The sequence below is a fragment of the Lissotriton vulgaris genome, chromosome 6, assembly GCF_964263255.1.
Source record: "Lissotriton vulgaris chromosome 6, aLisVul1.2, whole genome shotgun sequence".
NCBI classification, from domain to species: Eukaryota; Metazoa; Chordata; class Amphibia; order Caudata; family Salamandridae; genus Lissotriton; species Lissotriton vulgaris.
The window spans coordinates 1,075,419,692-1,075,436,482 of record NC_141694.1 but is presented as its reverse complement, the minus strand read 5'-3'; the positions used below and the strand labels follow the sequence as shown (position 1 = coordinate 1,075,436,482).

The following is a 16,791-nucleotide window of genomic DNA, read 5'->3' as shown; positions in this document are numbered from 1 at the left end:
CAGTCAATCAAAGAGTGCGGTTCGAATTTTTCAAGACACGTTAGTGTCATTCTACACATGAAGAACGTGCCTATGGTGAAAAATTTTTAAAAATTAAAAACACATACAAGACAGACACACATGTAACATGAAACACACACTCTAATGTTTATGGCAAAATCGGGCTGTAGTCAGCCCATGTGATACTTGCTGTGAAGAATAAGAGAAATTCTATGAAGCTCACAGTGGGCATAACATACTGTTTTGTTAGGAGTTTACTACTCCATAAGACCGTACTAACGTATGGGTTACTCGTGCTTCCTTGCTACCGGTGAGGGAGAAATAGTAAACTCCTAACAAAACAGTATGTTATGCCCACTGTGAGCTTCACAGAATTTCTCTTATTCTTCACAATAAGTTTTTGACTCAGCAAGTATCACATGGGCTGACTACAACCCGATTTTGCCATAAACATTAGAGTGTGTGTTTCATGTTAAATGTGTTTCTGTCTTGTATGTGTTTTACATTTTTTTTAATGTTTCACCATAGGCACGTTCTTCATGTGTAGAATGACACTAACGTGTCTTGAAAAATTCGAACCGCACTCTTTGATTGACTGTATCCACGGGTAAACATGCCTATGGTTTTTTAAGGAATGTACCACCTGACATTTTTTTTGTCCTTCTCCTTACAGATCAGCTAAATAGCGGTTGTTCAGTAGGTACATTACTATACCTGCACTTATAAATTCCACTTTTTTAGAATATAACAAATCTAAAAAGTAGAAAAACGTGAGTAAGGTGGGGATTTGTGTACCCCAGTCCGGAAGAAGGTGTTTTTACACCGAAACATGTTGACACACACATAGGAGGTGGCGCACATAGGTTACGCCAACTGCTCCTCTCTCACCTTTTACTAGTACCAGCCCGGGGGCCAATTAAAGTATTTTTGCTACCCCACGAGCCAGGCACTTTTTAAACTCCACTCACTTTCAAACCCCACCACAGCACTCACTTATAATTCCCTCACCTACACCACACATAGCCAATATAAGTGCTCCCACGTAACCGTCGGTCGCAGCACGCCGCATCCCGTAGAGGGGTGCGAGGACCCCAATGATGAAGCATGACACCAAGGGGCCTGTTGGTGTGTGAGGGGTACCCAAAAACACCCAGTGTGTTCCCCCCCACCGTAGGGACACCTTCTTCCCACTTCCTAATGGATTCCTTTTGTTTATAAAACTAACTCTGGGAGAACGAATCCATTTCAAGGTAATTCTCTCTCTCCCCTTCTTGTTAACATTTGAACGGATTTATTCAGCATACTTAATTGACTCTGCAATGGTAGAATGATTTGTAAACAATTTTAAAGACGTACATTTCGAAACAAAACGTATCAGGCTTTTTTATTTACCCATGATAAACAAGGATCCGGTCTTTGATAAAATGAAGTATTTTTTCAAAGTATTCTTGGTATCTCATGTTTATGACTTGGCCTCTGTGGGTGAAAAAAGAAAAAACCTTACATTTCTTAACATTATACTTTGTGTGTGCAAATATATTGACAAATTCAAAAGAAAAGTGCAAAAGTGAGACAAATTCAAAAGTGAAAGATTTAACCCACAATCGTATAAACACGAAGGATAATTCACACTACAGCAAAGGAAAAAACACAATAAAACATGCATATAAGATAATCATACTTTGCACCATTACTTAATTTGCAAAACACCAGTGGGTGCATTTAAGAGATTAGTCACCCATCGGCTCTGAATAGGCAACCACGACACCACTAGTCACTGAATCACAAAGTAGTCTGCGGCCATGGTGGAACCGAGTGCACCAGACGCAACAGAACATCTGCTGCTACCTACACTGCAAACTGAGGGTCACGACCTCAACACTCCAATAACAAGCATTCGTAAAGGCAACAGATGTAGTTTTAATGGGCTAATGCCTGCAGAGTAAAGCCAAAATAGAAAAACAAAAATTAGTACTGTATTGAAGACAAAAGAACAATTGATAGAAATACTACCCTGAGCGAATGCCAATGGTCACACATTACAATCATTGCTTCCGTCACCTTTTGTGTGTGTAATGTAACATCTTAAGTGAATATTCCCAGACATGAAAGATGTGCTCACTGTACCACTGGAACTAAGCTACACACGACTAAAGAACACTAATCAGAGAAAAGATGGCCGGGGGTTGCTTGTGTCCCCATTTTGAGATGACTTGGCAGTTTGGGCTGGACTGTTCCTAATGGAGTAAGACCAAGACTCATTTGCATATGGCTGGGTCTGGTCTGAGGTGGCATGGTGGACAAAAGAACGATGGGTTAGCAGGCTCTTTGAGTGCTTGCCAGTGGTTAGACTTAATGCAGGCATTCCTCCGATCACCTTCTGTATGTTTGAAGCAAATAAATTCAACACACCAGCTTCCACAAACAAGCCACATATCATGGTGCCGCCACTGTCTAACAAAAGGACTACTGAAAGCCAATCCGCAAAACTTAACTGAAAAACAAATGGACCAGTGTGTGGAGTCACTAGACTGCCCATCCTAGCAATGGCAAAGCATGGAAAACATGTAAGGCAACTGCTAAAGAGCGCTGATGCAAAGCACACACCTGTAAATCTTTTTTTTTTTTTTTTACATTCGTGAATCTCTCTAATCTTTTAAGGGTGCCCAGATTTTTAGCCCAAATTCCCATGCCTTTCTACCCTTTAGTGCACAGAGTGTGGACTCGATGTTATGGATACCCAATAATCTGGTCAACCACATTTAGAATGTTGGAGCAGTATCATCCTTCCATGCTGCTGAAATGAGGATACGCATTACTGCTGTTGAGATAAAAACAAGCGCTTCGATCTCCTTATTTACACTCAGCTTAGTATCACTTCCAAAGATCATTAAGGTCGGGGATAGGCAGATTTTAAAGCCCAGCAACCCTTCCCAAAATGTCTCTATCTCCCCTTTTATGGTACTTAATTTCTGCAGTGATGGAACATATGCAACAAATCCGCCGGGCCTTTCAGACATCTCGGGCATTTATTATCTTCCCTTTTGCCCCAATTGAAAAGTTTGGAGGGTGTATAATAAAGATTGAATAATGTTTTAAAATGTTGAGCCTTCAGATTAGATGAACGTAAAATCTTTTTATCTAATTGTAGCGCTCTATCGAGGTCCACATCTGGATTTGCCAATTTTGTGGCCCAGGAGGATTCCTTTTTTTCCATATCATCTTGGATCCCAGATATTAATGCTTTATAAATACTTTTGATTCTTCGCCCTCCTTTTAACAGATATTCCAACGTGCTGCATCGATTGCAAGGGGAGATGCGGGGTCTTATAGATCTTAGTGTTTGCACCACCTGGAGATATTTGAAGCTTTGGCTACTGGGTATCCCAAATTTCTCCTGGATCGTCTCGAAGCTCATTACATCATCCCGCTCCATTATGTCTCCTACTGTCCAAATACCCAATTGTTCCCAGCATTTCCATGTCCCATCGATGCTCAAGTTTGAGAAAAACCCTGACTTCCAGAGAAGTATATATAGATTAATCTTTGGAATCAATAACATCTGTACTTTTTTTTCACACCTCCCATGCACTTTCCGCTAGCTTATATCTCGTTTTCTTAAAATACATACGGCATATTTTCCTTAATAATGCCCCTACAGCCTCCCTCCCCATTAGTAGTTCATATATAGAGGGGATATTTTGATTGCTATGTGGGGGGTCTTGGGTTGAAGGTTTATTTATGGAAGGGTCAAATAGAATTGCCATTTGCGTTAATAGGCATGCCCAATGATAATACCTTAAATTCGGGATGCCCAGTCCGCCTAGATCCTGTGGCAGAGACATCAATTTTAACGAGTGTCTAATCTTCCCATATTGCCATAAGAATCTCATAAAGATAGCTTCCATAGATTTTAACGTCGCCTCATCTATTAAGAAGGGGATAGAGCAGAACAAATAAAGGACTTTAGGTAACAGTCATTTTCAAGACATTGGATCTACCTATAAGTGATAGGTGCAAGGCATCCATTCTTTTAAGGTCCCATTCAATCTTTTTTAACAGTGGGGCAAAGTTATCCTTTATGATTAATTCTGTTGCTGTATTGATTGTCACTCCCAGATATGTTGAGGCGTTCACATATCTATAGTCCATTTTAACTATGTTTTTTGTACAAATTACCTGGGTTTTCCCCTCAATCAAACAATACCCTGAGTATCTACCAAATTCCTTGGTGATTTCACCTATTACACGCATGGCTGAAACAGGTTCAACAGAGATTACTGCCAGGTCATCAGCGTAGGCTGAGATCTTGGTCTCAAAGCTATTAATTATGACCGGCTTAATCTCCATGCTGCGTAAAATCTGCTCAATCAGTGGATCTATAAACAGGGCAAACAAAATGGGTGAGCAGGGACACCCCTGACGTGTCCCTCTTGTTATGTTGATCTTCCCCGAGCGTTCACCCATCAGCTGCACCTTGGCAACCGGATTGGAATACATAGCTTTAATGGCAGTCAGGATTCTTGGACCAAACCTTCTCCCTACCAGTTCCCCCCACCTAACGCGGTCAAAGGCTTTTTCAGCGTCGAGGAGGATCATGGTCACCCCCCTCCGACAGCATGGGCCTCGAACAGAGATATTGCACCTCTTATATGATCTGTTGTTCCACGCCCTGGGATAAACCCATGCTGCAAAGGGGGGACCAGGCTGCCAATAACCCTCCCCAGACGCTTCGCCAGGTTCTTAGCATATATTTTATTGCCCGCGTTTATCAGTGATATCGGTCTGTAGGACCCGGGATTCTCCTTTGGCTTCCCTTTCTTGTGGAATATCACTATGTTAGTATCCTTCCATGTCCTTGGTATTATACCTGTACCTACTATGCCATTAAATAGATCCAATAACAGTGGCGCCAATTAACTAGAGAAACCTCCAGAGGGATAGAGGGATGCTGTCCGGACCTGCTGCCTTACCAGCAGCTAGCTTGTAGTGCCTCTAGCACCTCATTGAGTGTTATATCCCTCTCCAGTGTTTCCCTCTCCTACTCCCCTAATTTAGGTCCTTCATCCGGGTACTCTCCCTGTAGCTTCTCTCCAACCATCTCTTACTGGTATAGTATTTGATAAAAGTTTTTGAACACCTCTACGGTCTCGTTTGGTTCTACAAACTCCTGACCATTCTCCTGGATACTCGTTATTATATTTTTAGTGGTATCCTGCCTAATTCGAAGTGTCAATGCTCTGCCCGCCTGTTCCCCTGTTTCATAGATTTGGCCTTTATAGGTTTGATATTCAGATGCAGCTTTTACGGCCATCTGTTTGTGTAGCTCTGCTCTAACCGAGCTGATTCTCAGCCAACTTGTTTTCCCATCTTTCCCTTGTAAGATGTCTTGAACGTGCTGTTCCTCTACTTCTGCCAATTTGGCATGTTGCCTGTCCCTATCACCCCGCAATTTCTTCCTAGTCCGAGCAACATAACTAATTGTTTCCCCCCCTAAGTGCTGCTTTGAATGTGTCCCACACACTATTTCGTGATGCGCTGTAGCGGTTAGCATCGAAGAATTCCCCAGTCCATTTCCTCAGATGATCAACATATATACTGTCTGCCAACAGTTTCCTGTCGAAGGTCCAGACCCTTTGTTTTCTTGATGACTTTAGAAAATCATAGCTCAGGTAAAGAGGGCTATGATCTGAAAGGACCTCCGGTAGCTTCCTGATGGTAACTTTGCTCATTTCCGTAGATGAAATCAGAAAATAATCTAATTTTGTGTATTTTTGAAAGAGACAGGACAAATAGGTGTACCCTGGATTACTGGGCTTCTTGTTCCCCCAATCAGAAAGACCGTGGGACTGCATCATAGAGCACAGAGCCCAAAAAACCCTTGGCTTCCGGCCAACATACTGATTCTTATTAATAAGATCGGCAAATATATTAAAATCTCCGCACACCACCAAGGGAGCAGGTCAATTACCCAGCTCATTCTCTAGAAACTCGAAGGTCTCAGGGTCATCCTGATTAGAACCATATATCCCACAAACCGTCATCCCTATACACATTTCGGCCAGTGCCCATCGTCCTGGGGGGTCAGATTTAGATCGCTTTACCACGCTAAGTCCTGTTTTCCCTAAAATGGCTACCCCTCTCCTTGTCGAAGTCTGAGAAGAACAAATATCATATCCCTCCAGATTAAGCATCTGTTTTTTTGCCCAGGGTAGATATGTTTCTTGGAGGCATAAAATGTCTATGTATTCTGATGTGACAAACTTAGCCAATCTCTGCCTCTTTTTTTCAATCGTTGAGCCCCCCTATATGAATAGAACAAATACTAAGATTCACCATTAATGCATTTATACATTTCCTTCAATAATTGTATCAACCTCTGCATAAAGACAATATCTAATCCAAAATAGAAGCTATACCCTGCTTCTACAGAAAAACTCCCAATTGTAGTATGATTTCTCTCTTTTTGACTTTTTCCTCCCTCGAACACCCCCCCTGTCACCCCCCATCCTTCCCTGACCCTCCCCCTGTATCCCCCCTTCCCCCCGCTCCTCCCACCCTTGTGAAGTGCTCAGACCTTAGTCTGTGCTTGTGATATTGCAGTAATAGCGGTTTGGGCAATTCAAACAATTACTATTCAGTGCTTAGTGCTCCCTTTCTTACCCCGGCATAATTTTATAAATCAAACGTGTTCCAAAATACCTGAAAAGAAAAGAGGAGAAGAGAGAAGAGCAGAAGAACCAAGAAGAAGCCAATTAGTGAGTAGAAGAAAGAAGGATACGAATGGGCCTTCACTACTTGAACCAGTCTAGCCAGCCTCTTCATTTCCCTAGCTTCCTAGGGAGTTCAGATATTCTTGTGCCTTCCCTTCTGAGGCAAAGTACTGAGTCCGACCTTCCTTTATTATTTTTAGTTGTGCAGGGTTAATGAGATATACTTGAATGTGCTTATCCTGAAACAGTTTGATCAATTGTCTCAGCCTTCAACGCCTCTCCTCCGTTGTGTGGCAGTAGTCTGGCCTGACGAAGAAGGAGACTCCCTCGCTAGATCTTCGCGCCTCAGGACTGGCTTTTTCGGCAATGGCCTGCCGTAGCATGAAGTTGCCCAAGAATATTAGAATTGTCCTTGGCTTGTCACCAGTACCTGCGCCAGATCGAATTTTGAACGGAGTGCGATGCGCTCTCTGAATTTCTGCCGACCTGTTCCATTCAGCAAGCTCTGGAAACGCCAGTTTGAACAAGTTTATCATGTACTCCCTGACGTCCGAACCCCCCACCCTTCAGGTATCCCCAGTACCCGCAAATTATTCCGCCTAAGTCTGTTTTCCATGTCCTCCAGTTTCCACTGGATATCAATGACCTGGGCACACTGGGATTCAACTCTAGTGGTGGCAGCAGCAGCCTCCGATTCTGTTGCGACAATCCTTTCTTCAAGGTTTGACACCCTGTCCCCCACCATAGTACATGCCTTAGACAACTTCCTGACCACGGACTGCATCTTCCACATTGCGGCCTGTGATTTGCGGCTATCCTGGCGTGTTTCTTCACGATGGGCCAGAATTGCCTGGTGGATTACCTCAAGGATTGGCGTATGAGTTGCAAGGTTTTCTGAATTGGGACTTCCCTGAAGTGGCATAAAGGAAGAGTGGTCCCATCTTAAGTCTTGTATTGGCCCCTGTTGATTTAATTGTGCGTTAGCTCTTTTAGCTGTATTAGGAGGTTCCTGTTCGGGGTCGCATTCGGACTCAAAATTGCTTTCCCCCTCAGATGAGCTTCTGTCACCTTCCGACCACTCCGCCTCTACTGACAATGAGTAGAAGCATTTGCTGCTTTCCTTCTCCTGCTCTTTGACATCCGTCGAGACCCCGAGAGAGCCTAACAACCCGGCCTCCCCCCACAAAACTGCCAGCAACTGCTTGAGCTTGAGCCGGTATTAATACTGCTCTACTCCCTTCCTACGCACCCTCTGCCTGTGCGGACAAAATCTCATCGCCCAGGGGCTCCTCTACCGTCTCCTCTGCTGTCTTAGTGCTGCTAGTTTCTATTACTGTGCCCAACTTGCCAGAGTCGCTGCTGCTCATGCCTTCCCTTTCTCCGGCGAGAGAGACCTCTGCACAAACTGCTGATATGTTTTCCCCTCCTAGAGCCTGCAGACCCAGTTGAACAGTTGGGTCCTTTTTCCCCGGGGCAGCCATACCTGAGACTTGCGCTGCTGTCAGTTCAACCTCATCCTGTTGACGGAGGGGGGTAGAAGTGTCTTTAGCCTTGGAGGTCGGTCCTCCTTATCCCGAGAAAACATCCCTGGGATCAGTGCGACCGCCGGGCGCGCCTTTGTGGCAGCCTGCTTCCCCTTTCTCAGTAGCTCTGCAGGGGGCGTACAGGGTTTGGACAGAGACCCATCTTTTCTGGACTCCAGTCCGGTCTGCTCTGCTGACTGGGTTTTCCATCGGGCCCCAGCGGCAATTGCCGATTTCGTTGAGGCTCCCGCAATAGGCTTGGGCTCCATGTCATCCGTGCTCCGTTCCCTCCGCTCACTCCGCTCGCTACGCCTGTCCTTTCCGACACGCCCACTACGCCGGAGCTGAAGCCGGAGCCAGAGAAACAGAGCGCCGCCTGACCCTCGCAGCCACAAGAGTCCCGGCTTCCCCACTTGCGAAATCCTGTTTGCAGTATAGAACGAACAGTAAGTTGTTGACAGCATTTGGGTTGACGTTCTTTCGTTTTTAATGCCAGTTATTGCCCTATTATGACTACACGGGGCTCCAATATCCTTGCCTTTCCCGCTAGTGCTGCATAACGACCCTTACTCGGTCGCCATCTTGCTCCACAACCTTCCCATCTGTAAATCTTAATGCACTTCTTAAGTGGAATGATAACATGAGTTATTCTTTCATTTAATGTACAATTGGTTTGATCCAGCAGAACTACTCTCATAAGGTGTACTGAAGGAAGCTTATTAGCATCATAATTAGGGTGTTAAAGGCCCATTTGGGTCACAGGGAGACATTAACAGTGGCACAACTTGAGCTATTTAATGAAAAACCATGTATTAGAAGCTTCTGATGGCCTGCATATGTTGGGTGTGCACCTAATCTATTTTCTGTTGTAGAGTATTCTCAGTGTCAATGTTCTCTATTGTGTACATTTCATGCATGGACCCGAGGGGTTGCTTATGATCAATAGGTGTTTTTTGCACCTGTAATTGCTCTTATGCCGCATAAACATAGGACCTATTCCTAGCTTGAAAATTCCACAGGGTTCTTCTCAAGTCATCTCCTGGATCCATAGGCTTTGCTTACTATAATAATAATAATATATAGCGCAAACAAGCACAGAGCAATCTTTTTCGCCTTGGTTTAAGCCATGTTAGTAACTCCACAGGAGAAATCCAAACACTTGCCACTATGAAACCACACACACTCAGCCAGCCATTAATGGAACCCCTCGCCATGGACATGCTTTCCTTCACGGATATTACTTGATTTTGCTCAAATTAATTGTTCCGTGATTGAAGAGGGTGGTACCAATTGTGGAAGAGAGAGGTGGCTTCCTAGGAAAAAGGTTTTATTCAAAGCTAAACACTACACAGCATGTGCCACAATCTAACTTGTGTCTAAGTGACTGAACAATATCTGTTTTCCCCAATATATCATCTTCAAAAAGATGAACACCTAAATTTGACCCTAATCAGGTTCGTAGCAGTATGTGTCTGGGCAGCAGCTCCACATGCTGATCTAGCTTATGAACTTTAAAATAAGCCACAAGGAGAACAAACCCATGATATCTAAGCATGAACTTCAGTTCTCTCTAGTCCTCACCAACTGTAAGCATCACTGCTCGGCCATGGGTTATAAAATGTATTGTGTCAGAAAATGTGAGAGCTTCCACAACACCATCTACTGCAGGGTTCTGAAACAAACATGTACCGATAGGTTCTAAATAAATGCAATTTATTAATACTGAAAATGTCAGATCTGACATGGTGAAAGCCATGGCACATACAACATATCCAAGTGCAGTTGAGCTTCCACATAGTAACAAGCATTAGCAAAGTAAATACGTCTGGCTACTTCACACGTGAAAGTGTTTCTTCATCAATTAAAGTGTAGATGGACGTGGTTGTATATATCGATTAAAGAATGAATGCAAGAATGGGCAAACTTTCTCACAAAGAGGACCGAAGCATAGAAGGGATATTACTAGCATTTTGAAGATTCAAGTAGAGCCCAGCATCTTTGTAAGAAGCAGGGTGGAGGATGTCAACCTCTGAATGTTATCGTTCCGTAAATCTAGGCATATCTAGCACATCTGCATTCAAACCAAACAGTTCTTCGATACATGTGAACGTTTGGGCTCCAGGAAAAGATAGCTCAAGATGCTTGTCTCAAAAGAGTCTTTTGTCTTTTCTGTAGCCACCAGAATAATTTCTGCAGACTTCGAGAGGTTCTGAGCTGGGATGGGGCAGTGAGATAAATAACGGTGATGGATCAAGCCCTGATCTTTGGACTGGGTAAGAGTGGTCTGTTTAACTCAGACACTCTGTTCATCACCACCCCCTTTTCTAAATCGTTTTTGGCCACTATAGGTGTGGCAGGGTATACTCAGACATGAGTCCCTTTCTCACTGCTCCATCAGGATTCAAGCAAGCCGGGCCGAAGAAGGCTGAAATGCCAGAAACCGGTCCCCGGTAGCTTGTCTCCTTTCTGGTGAAGAATTGGCTTGGTAGTTTAGTCTGCCCTGTTCCCATGATGCACTGGGCCAGGGACAGACTGATTTGCATATAGCCAGGTTCTGAGCTGGGATGGGGCAGTGAGATAAATAACGGTGATGGATCAAGCCCTGATCTTTGGACTGGGTAAGAGTGGTCTGTTTAACTCAGACACTCTGTTCATCACCACCCCCTTTTCTAAATCGTTTTTGGCCACTATAGGTGTGGCAGGGTATACTCAGACATGAGTCCCTTTCTCACTGCTCCATCAGGATTCAAGCAAGCCGGGCTGAAGAAGGCTGAAATGCCAGAAACCGGTCCCCGGTAGCTTGTCTCCTTTCTGGTGAAGAATTGGCTTGGTAGTTTAGTCTGCCCTGTTCCCATGATGCACTGGGCCAGGGACAGACTGATTTGCATATAGCCAGGTTCTGAGCTGGGATGGGGCAGTGAGATAAATAACGGTGATGGATCAAGCCCTGATCTTTGGACTGGGTAAGAGTGGTCTGTTTAACTCAGACACTCTGTTCATCACCACCCCCTTTTCTAAATCGTTTTTGGCCACTATAGGTGTGGCAGGGTATACTCAGACATGAGTCCCTTTCTCACTGCTCCATCAGGATTCAAGCAAGCCGGGCCGAAGAAGGCTGAAATGCCAGAAACCGGTCCCCGGTAGCTTGTCTCCTTCCTGGTGAAGAATTGGCTTGGTAGTTTAGTCTGCCCTGTTCCCATGATGCACTGGGCCAGGGACAGACTGATTTGCATATAGCCAGGTTCTGAGCTGGGATGGGGCAGTGAGATAAATAACGGTGATGGATCAAGCCCTGATCTTTGGACTGGGTAAGAGTGGTCTGTTTAACTCAGACACTCTGTTCATCACCACCCCCTTTTCTAAATCGTTTTTGGCCACTATAGGTGTGGCAGGGTATACTCAGACATGAGTCCCTTTCTCACTGCTCCATCAGGATTCAAGCAAGCCGGGCCGAAGAAGGCTGAAATGCCAGAAACCGGTCCCCGGTAGCTTGTCTCCTTTCTGGTGAAGAATTGGCTTGGTAGTTTAGTCTGCCCTGTTCCCATGATGCACTGGGCCAGGGACAGACTGATTTGCATATAGCCAGGTTCTGAGCTGGGATGGGGCAGTGAGATAAATAACGGTGATGGATCAAGCCCTGATCTTTGGACTGGGTAAGAGTGGTCTGTTTAACTCAGACACTCTGTTCATCACCACCCCCTTTTCTAAATCGTTTTTGGCCACTATAGGTGTGGCAGGGTATACTCAGACATGAGTCCCTTTCTCACTGCTCCATCAGGATTCAAGCAAGCCGGGCCGAAGAAGGCTGAAATGCCAGAAACCGGTCCCCGGTAGCTTGTCTCCTTTCTGGTGAAGAATTGGCTTGGTAGTTTAGTCTGCCCTGTTCCCATGATGCACTGGGCCAGGGACAGACTGATTTGCATATAGCCAGGTTCTGAGCTGGGATGGGGCAGTGAGATAAATAACGGTGATGGATCAAGCCCTGATCTTTGGACTGGGTAAGAGTGGTCTGTTTAACTCAGACACTCTGTTCATCACCACCCCCTTTTCTAAATCGTTTTTGGCCACTATAGGTGTGGCAGGGTATACTCAGACATGAGTCCCTTTCTCACTGCTCCATCAGGATTCAAGCAAGCCGGGCCGAAGAAGGCTGAAATGCCAGAAACCGGTCCCCGGTAGCTTGTCTCCTTTCTGGTGAAGAATTGGCTTGGTAGTTTAGTCTGCCCTGTTCCCATGATGCACTGGGCCAGGGACAGACTGATTTGCATATAGCCAGGTTCTGAGCTGGGATGGGGCAGTGAGATAAATAACGGTGATGGATCAAGCCCTGATCTTTGGACTGGGTAAGAGTGGTCTGTTTAACTCAGACACTCTGTTCATCACCACCCCCTTTTCTAAATCGTTTTTGGCCACTATAGGTGTGGCAGGGTATACTCAGACATGAGTCCCTTTCTCACTGCTCCATCAGGATTCAAGCAAGCCGGGCCGAAGAAGGCTGAAATGCCAGAAACCGGTCCCCGGTAGCTTGTCTCCTTTCTGGTGAAGAATTGGCTTGGTAGTTTAGTCTGCCCTGTTCCCATGATGCACTGGGCCAGGGACAGACTGATTTGCATATAGCCAGGTTCTGAGCTGGGATGGGGCAGTGAGATAAATAACGGTGATGGATCAAGCCCTGATCTTTGGACTGGGTAAGAGTGGTCTGTTTAACTCAGACACTCTGTTCATCACCACCCCCTTTTCTAAATCGTTTTTGGCCACTATAGGTGTGGCAGGGTATACTCAGACATGAGTCCCTTTCTCACTGCTCCATCAGGATTCAAGCAAGCCGGGCCGAAGAAGGCTGAAATGCCAGAAACCGGTCCCCGGTAGCTTGTCTCCTTTCTGGTGAAGAATTGGCTTGGTAGTTTAGTCTGCCCTGTTCCCATGATGCACTGGGCCAGGGACAGACTGATTTGCATATAGCCAGGTTCTGAGCTGGGATGGGGCAGTGAGATAAATAACGGTGATGGATCAAGCCCTGATCTTTGGACTGGGTAAGAGTGGTCTGTTTAACTCAGACACTCTGTTCATCACCACCCCCTTTTCTAAATCGTTTTTGGCCACTATAGGTGTGGCAGGGTATACTCAGACATGAGTCCCTTTCTCACTGCTCCATCAGGATTCAAGCAAGCCGGGCCGAAGAAGGCTGAAATGCCAGAAACCGGTCCCCGGTAGCTTGTCTCCTTTCTGGTGAAGAATTGGCTTGGTAGTTTAGTCTGCCCTGTTCCCATGATGCACTGGGCCAGGGACAGACTGATTTGCATATAGCCAGGTTCTGAGCTGGGATGGGGCAGTGAGATAAATAACGGTGATGGATCAAGCCCTGATCTTTGGACTGGGTAAGAGTGGTCTGTTTAACTCAGACACTCTGTTCATCACCACCCCCTTTTCTAAATCGTTTTTGGCCACTATAGGTGTGGCAGGGTATACTCAGACATGAGTCCCTTTCTCACTGCTCCATCAGGATTCAAGCAAGCCGGGCCGAAGAAGGCTGAAATGCCAGTAACCGGTCCCCGGTAGCTTGTCTCCTTTCTGGTGAAGAATTGGCTTGGTAGTTTAGTCTGCCCTGTTCCCATGATGCACTGGGCCAGGGACAGACTGATTTGCATATAGCCAGGTTCTGAGCTGGGATGGGGCAGTGAGATAAATAACGGTGATGGATCAAGCCCTGATCTTTGGACTGGGTAAGAGTGGTCTGTTTAACTCAGACACTCTGTTCATCACCACCCCCTTTTCTAAATCGTTTTTGGCCACTATAGGTGTGGCAGGGTATACTCAGACATGAGTCCCTTTCTCACTGCTCCATCAGGATTCAAGCAAGCCGGGCCGAAGAAGGCTGAAATGCCAGAAACCGGTCCCCGGTAGCTTGTCTCCTTTCTGGTGAAGAATTGGCTTGGTAGTTTAGTCTGCCCTGTTCCCATGATGCACTGGGCCAGGGACAGACTGATTTGCATATAGCCAGGTTCTGAGCTGGGATGGGGCAGTGAGATAAATAACGGTGATGGATCAAGCCCTGATCTTTGGACTGGGTAAGAGTGGTCTGTTTAACTCAGACACTCTGTTCATCACCACCCCCTTTTCTAAATCGTTTTTGGCCACTATAGGTGTGGCAGGGTATACTCAGACATGAGTCCCTTTCTCACTGCTCCATCAGGATTCAAGCAAGCCGGGCCGAAGAAGGCTGAAATGCCAGAAACCGGTCCCCGGTAGCTTGTCTCCTTTCTGGTGAAGAATTGGCTTGGTAGTTTAGTCTGCCCTGTTCCCATGATGCACTGGGCCAGGGACAGACTGATTTGCATATAGCCAGGTTCTGAGCTGGGATGGGGCAGTGAGATAAATAACGGTGATGGATCAAGCCCTGATCTTTGGACTGGGTAAGAGTGGTCTGTTTAACTCAGACACTCTGTTCATCACCACCCCCTTTTCTAAATCGTTTTTGGCCACTATAGGTGTGGCAGGGTATACTCAGACATGAGTCCCTTTCTCACTGCTCCATCAGGATTCAAGCAAGCCGGGCCGAAGAAGGCTGAAATGCCAGAAACCGGTCCCCGGTAGCTTGTCTCCTTTCTGGTGAAGAATTGGCTTGGTAGTTTAGTCTGCCCTGTTCCCATGATGCACTGGGCCAGGGACAGACTGATTTGCATATAGCCAGGTTCTGAGCTGGGATGGGGCAGTGAGATAAATAACGGTGATGGATCAAGCCCTGATCTTTGGACTGGGTAAGAGTGGTCTGTTTAACTCAGACACTCTGTTCATCACCACCCCCTTTTCTAAATCGACTTCGAGAGGTGAGGCAGCACTGAAAGGAGCTTCAAGCAAGGCATCAGGGGTGATGTCAGATCCGGTGATGAAGATAATTCCGCTGGTACCTTCGATGGCAGTGACGTCCAGTCCATGGAACCAGTGCAAGGCCACAGTCTTTGATGATGCAGTATGACGCCATCTTGGAGCCATGCGGTGAAGCCTCCGGATTAACCAAGTCCACATGATTTGGAGAATCCTGGGCAACTAGTCCATGGGTTGAGGGACAGTCCTGAAGATGTTTGGAATGGCTTTTCGAAAAGCCTTAAACTGTGACAATTAGCAGATGGGAAAGTCTATACGAGTTACGTAAGGACTGGTATTGACTTCAAATTGGACAAAGAAGAGACCAGCATCCGTGTACGGCGCCATTAGCTGTCTCTTTATTCCCTGTCAGGAGACTTAGTTAAAGTAGTGGTGAGGGACTATTTGATGAGCCCTTAAGGGCCAAAACCAAAAACACTTCAGCTTCTCACTAGTGGATAGCATTTTGGGTGCCTGTAAGTGTGGGAAGACAAAGGTCACATTGAAGGCACCACATGCAGATGTCATGAAGACAAACAGGGACATCTTGTTTCAACAACCTTAACAGGAATTGAATCCCAAAGACATTGTGTGTTGACACTTGACCTACATTTATGTTGATTAAACATTGAGAAGTCCAGTAAACATTGAAGAGCTCCAGACTGCACTGGTAAGGCTTGGGAAAATAGGAACGGAAGCCCACAAGCAAGGTGGCACCATATATAAACCGTTTTCATCACATTCTGTGCAACCCAATGACTAGAGTTGTGTGACACCACCGTTGTGCTACTGCTGGAGAAAGTTTACTGACCCAGTCTGGCGTCTAGGGATATTCATAAGTTGAATTTGGAGGAAGAAGTATCCATCAGACAGTCCACAATATGATTAATATAAGATTGTCACATCACTCACTTATTAGGAATCCATGTTCAGATTAAAACTCTTCTGTGCCATCCTTGATATGCACCATCTGTTAGACATCTTGAATGCATGCCCGAGTTTCTATCTGAGTGGAAAAGCAGGTGTCAAAAGGAGACCTGGAAGGTGATACAAAGTGTTCAGATGTGACTCAGATTCATTCAGGTGTTTCTTCCATCATTTTGTTGTTTGTTGAAGTAGACACCCTATGCGATACAGGTAAACACAGATGTGGGTCCTGTGCTCACTGTGCCATAGGACTAAAGCTAAACTTCACTAAAGAGGAATAGGTAGGCTAAAACCGGTCTGGGAATCGCTCATGCTATCATTTGCAGGGGACTGAATTATGTATGGCTAGTCTCTCACTTCAGTGGCATAGTGGGATAAAAACAATGGACTGGAATGCTTCCAACAGCTTTTGCCAGTGACTGAGATTAATACAACCATTCCTTCCAAGGATTTGTTGTTTATTGCAGTGATGTATGCCCAGACATGGGTCCCGTGCTCCCTGTGCCACAGCTAGATCTCAAGCTGGCCACGTAGGCCAATAACTGTCTACGGTTGCTAATGTTCCTATCAGCAGGAGACGTGGCCTGGCAGTTTTGGCTGCACTGTTCCTATTGGAGCAGGACCAGGATTGACAGACTACCTGCATATGGCTGTTCTCCATCTAGAGTGCCATTTTGTGAGCAATACGATACAATGAAATACGGCTCCAAGTGTTCGTGAGTAACTAATATTGATTCTACCTTTTCTTTCATCACTTTGTTGTA

General features: G+C 45.6%; 1 protein-coding gene across 2 annotated transcripts in view; it reads right to left on the bottom strand.

The window, feature by feature from the left end:
- Positions 1 to 16,791, bottom strand: part of TTC13 (tetratricopeptide repeat domain 13) — a 1,386,998-nt gene that overhangs the window by 726,096 nt on the left and 644,111 nt on the right. For both annotated transcript variants that reach the window (XM_086927141.1, XM_086927142.1), the window contains exon 16: positions 1,393 to 1,476. In XM_086927141.1, coding sequence (XP_086783267.1) covers positions 1,393 to 1,476 — 84 coding nt within the window. The remainder of the gene's footprint in view (positions 1 to 1,392; positions 1,477 to 16,791) is intronic.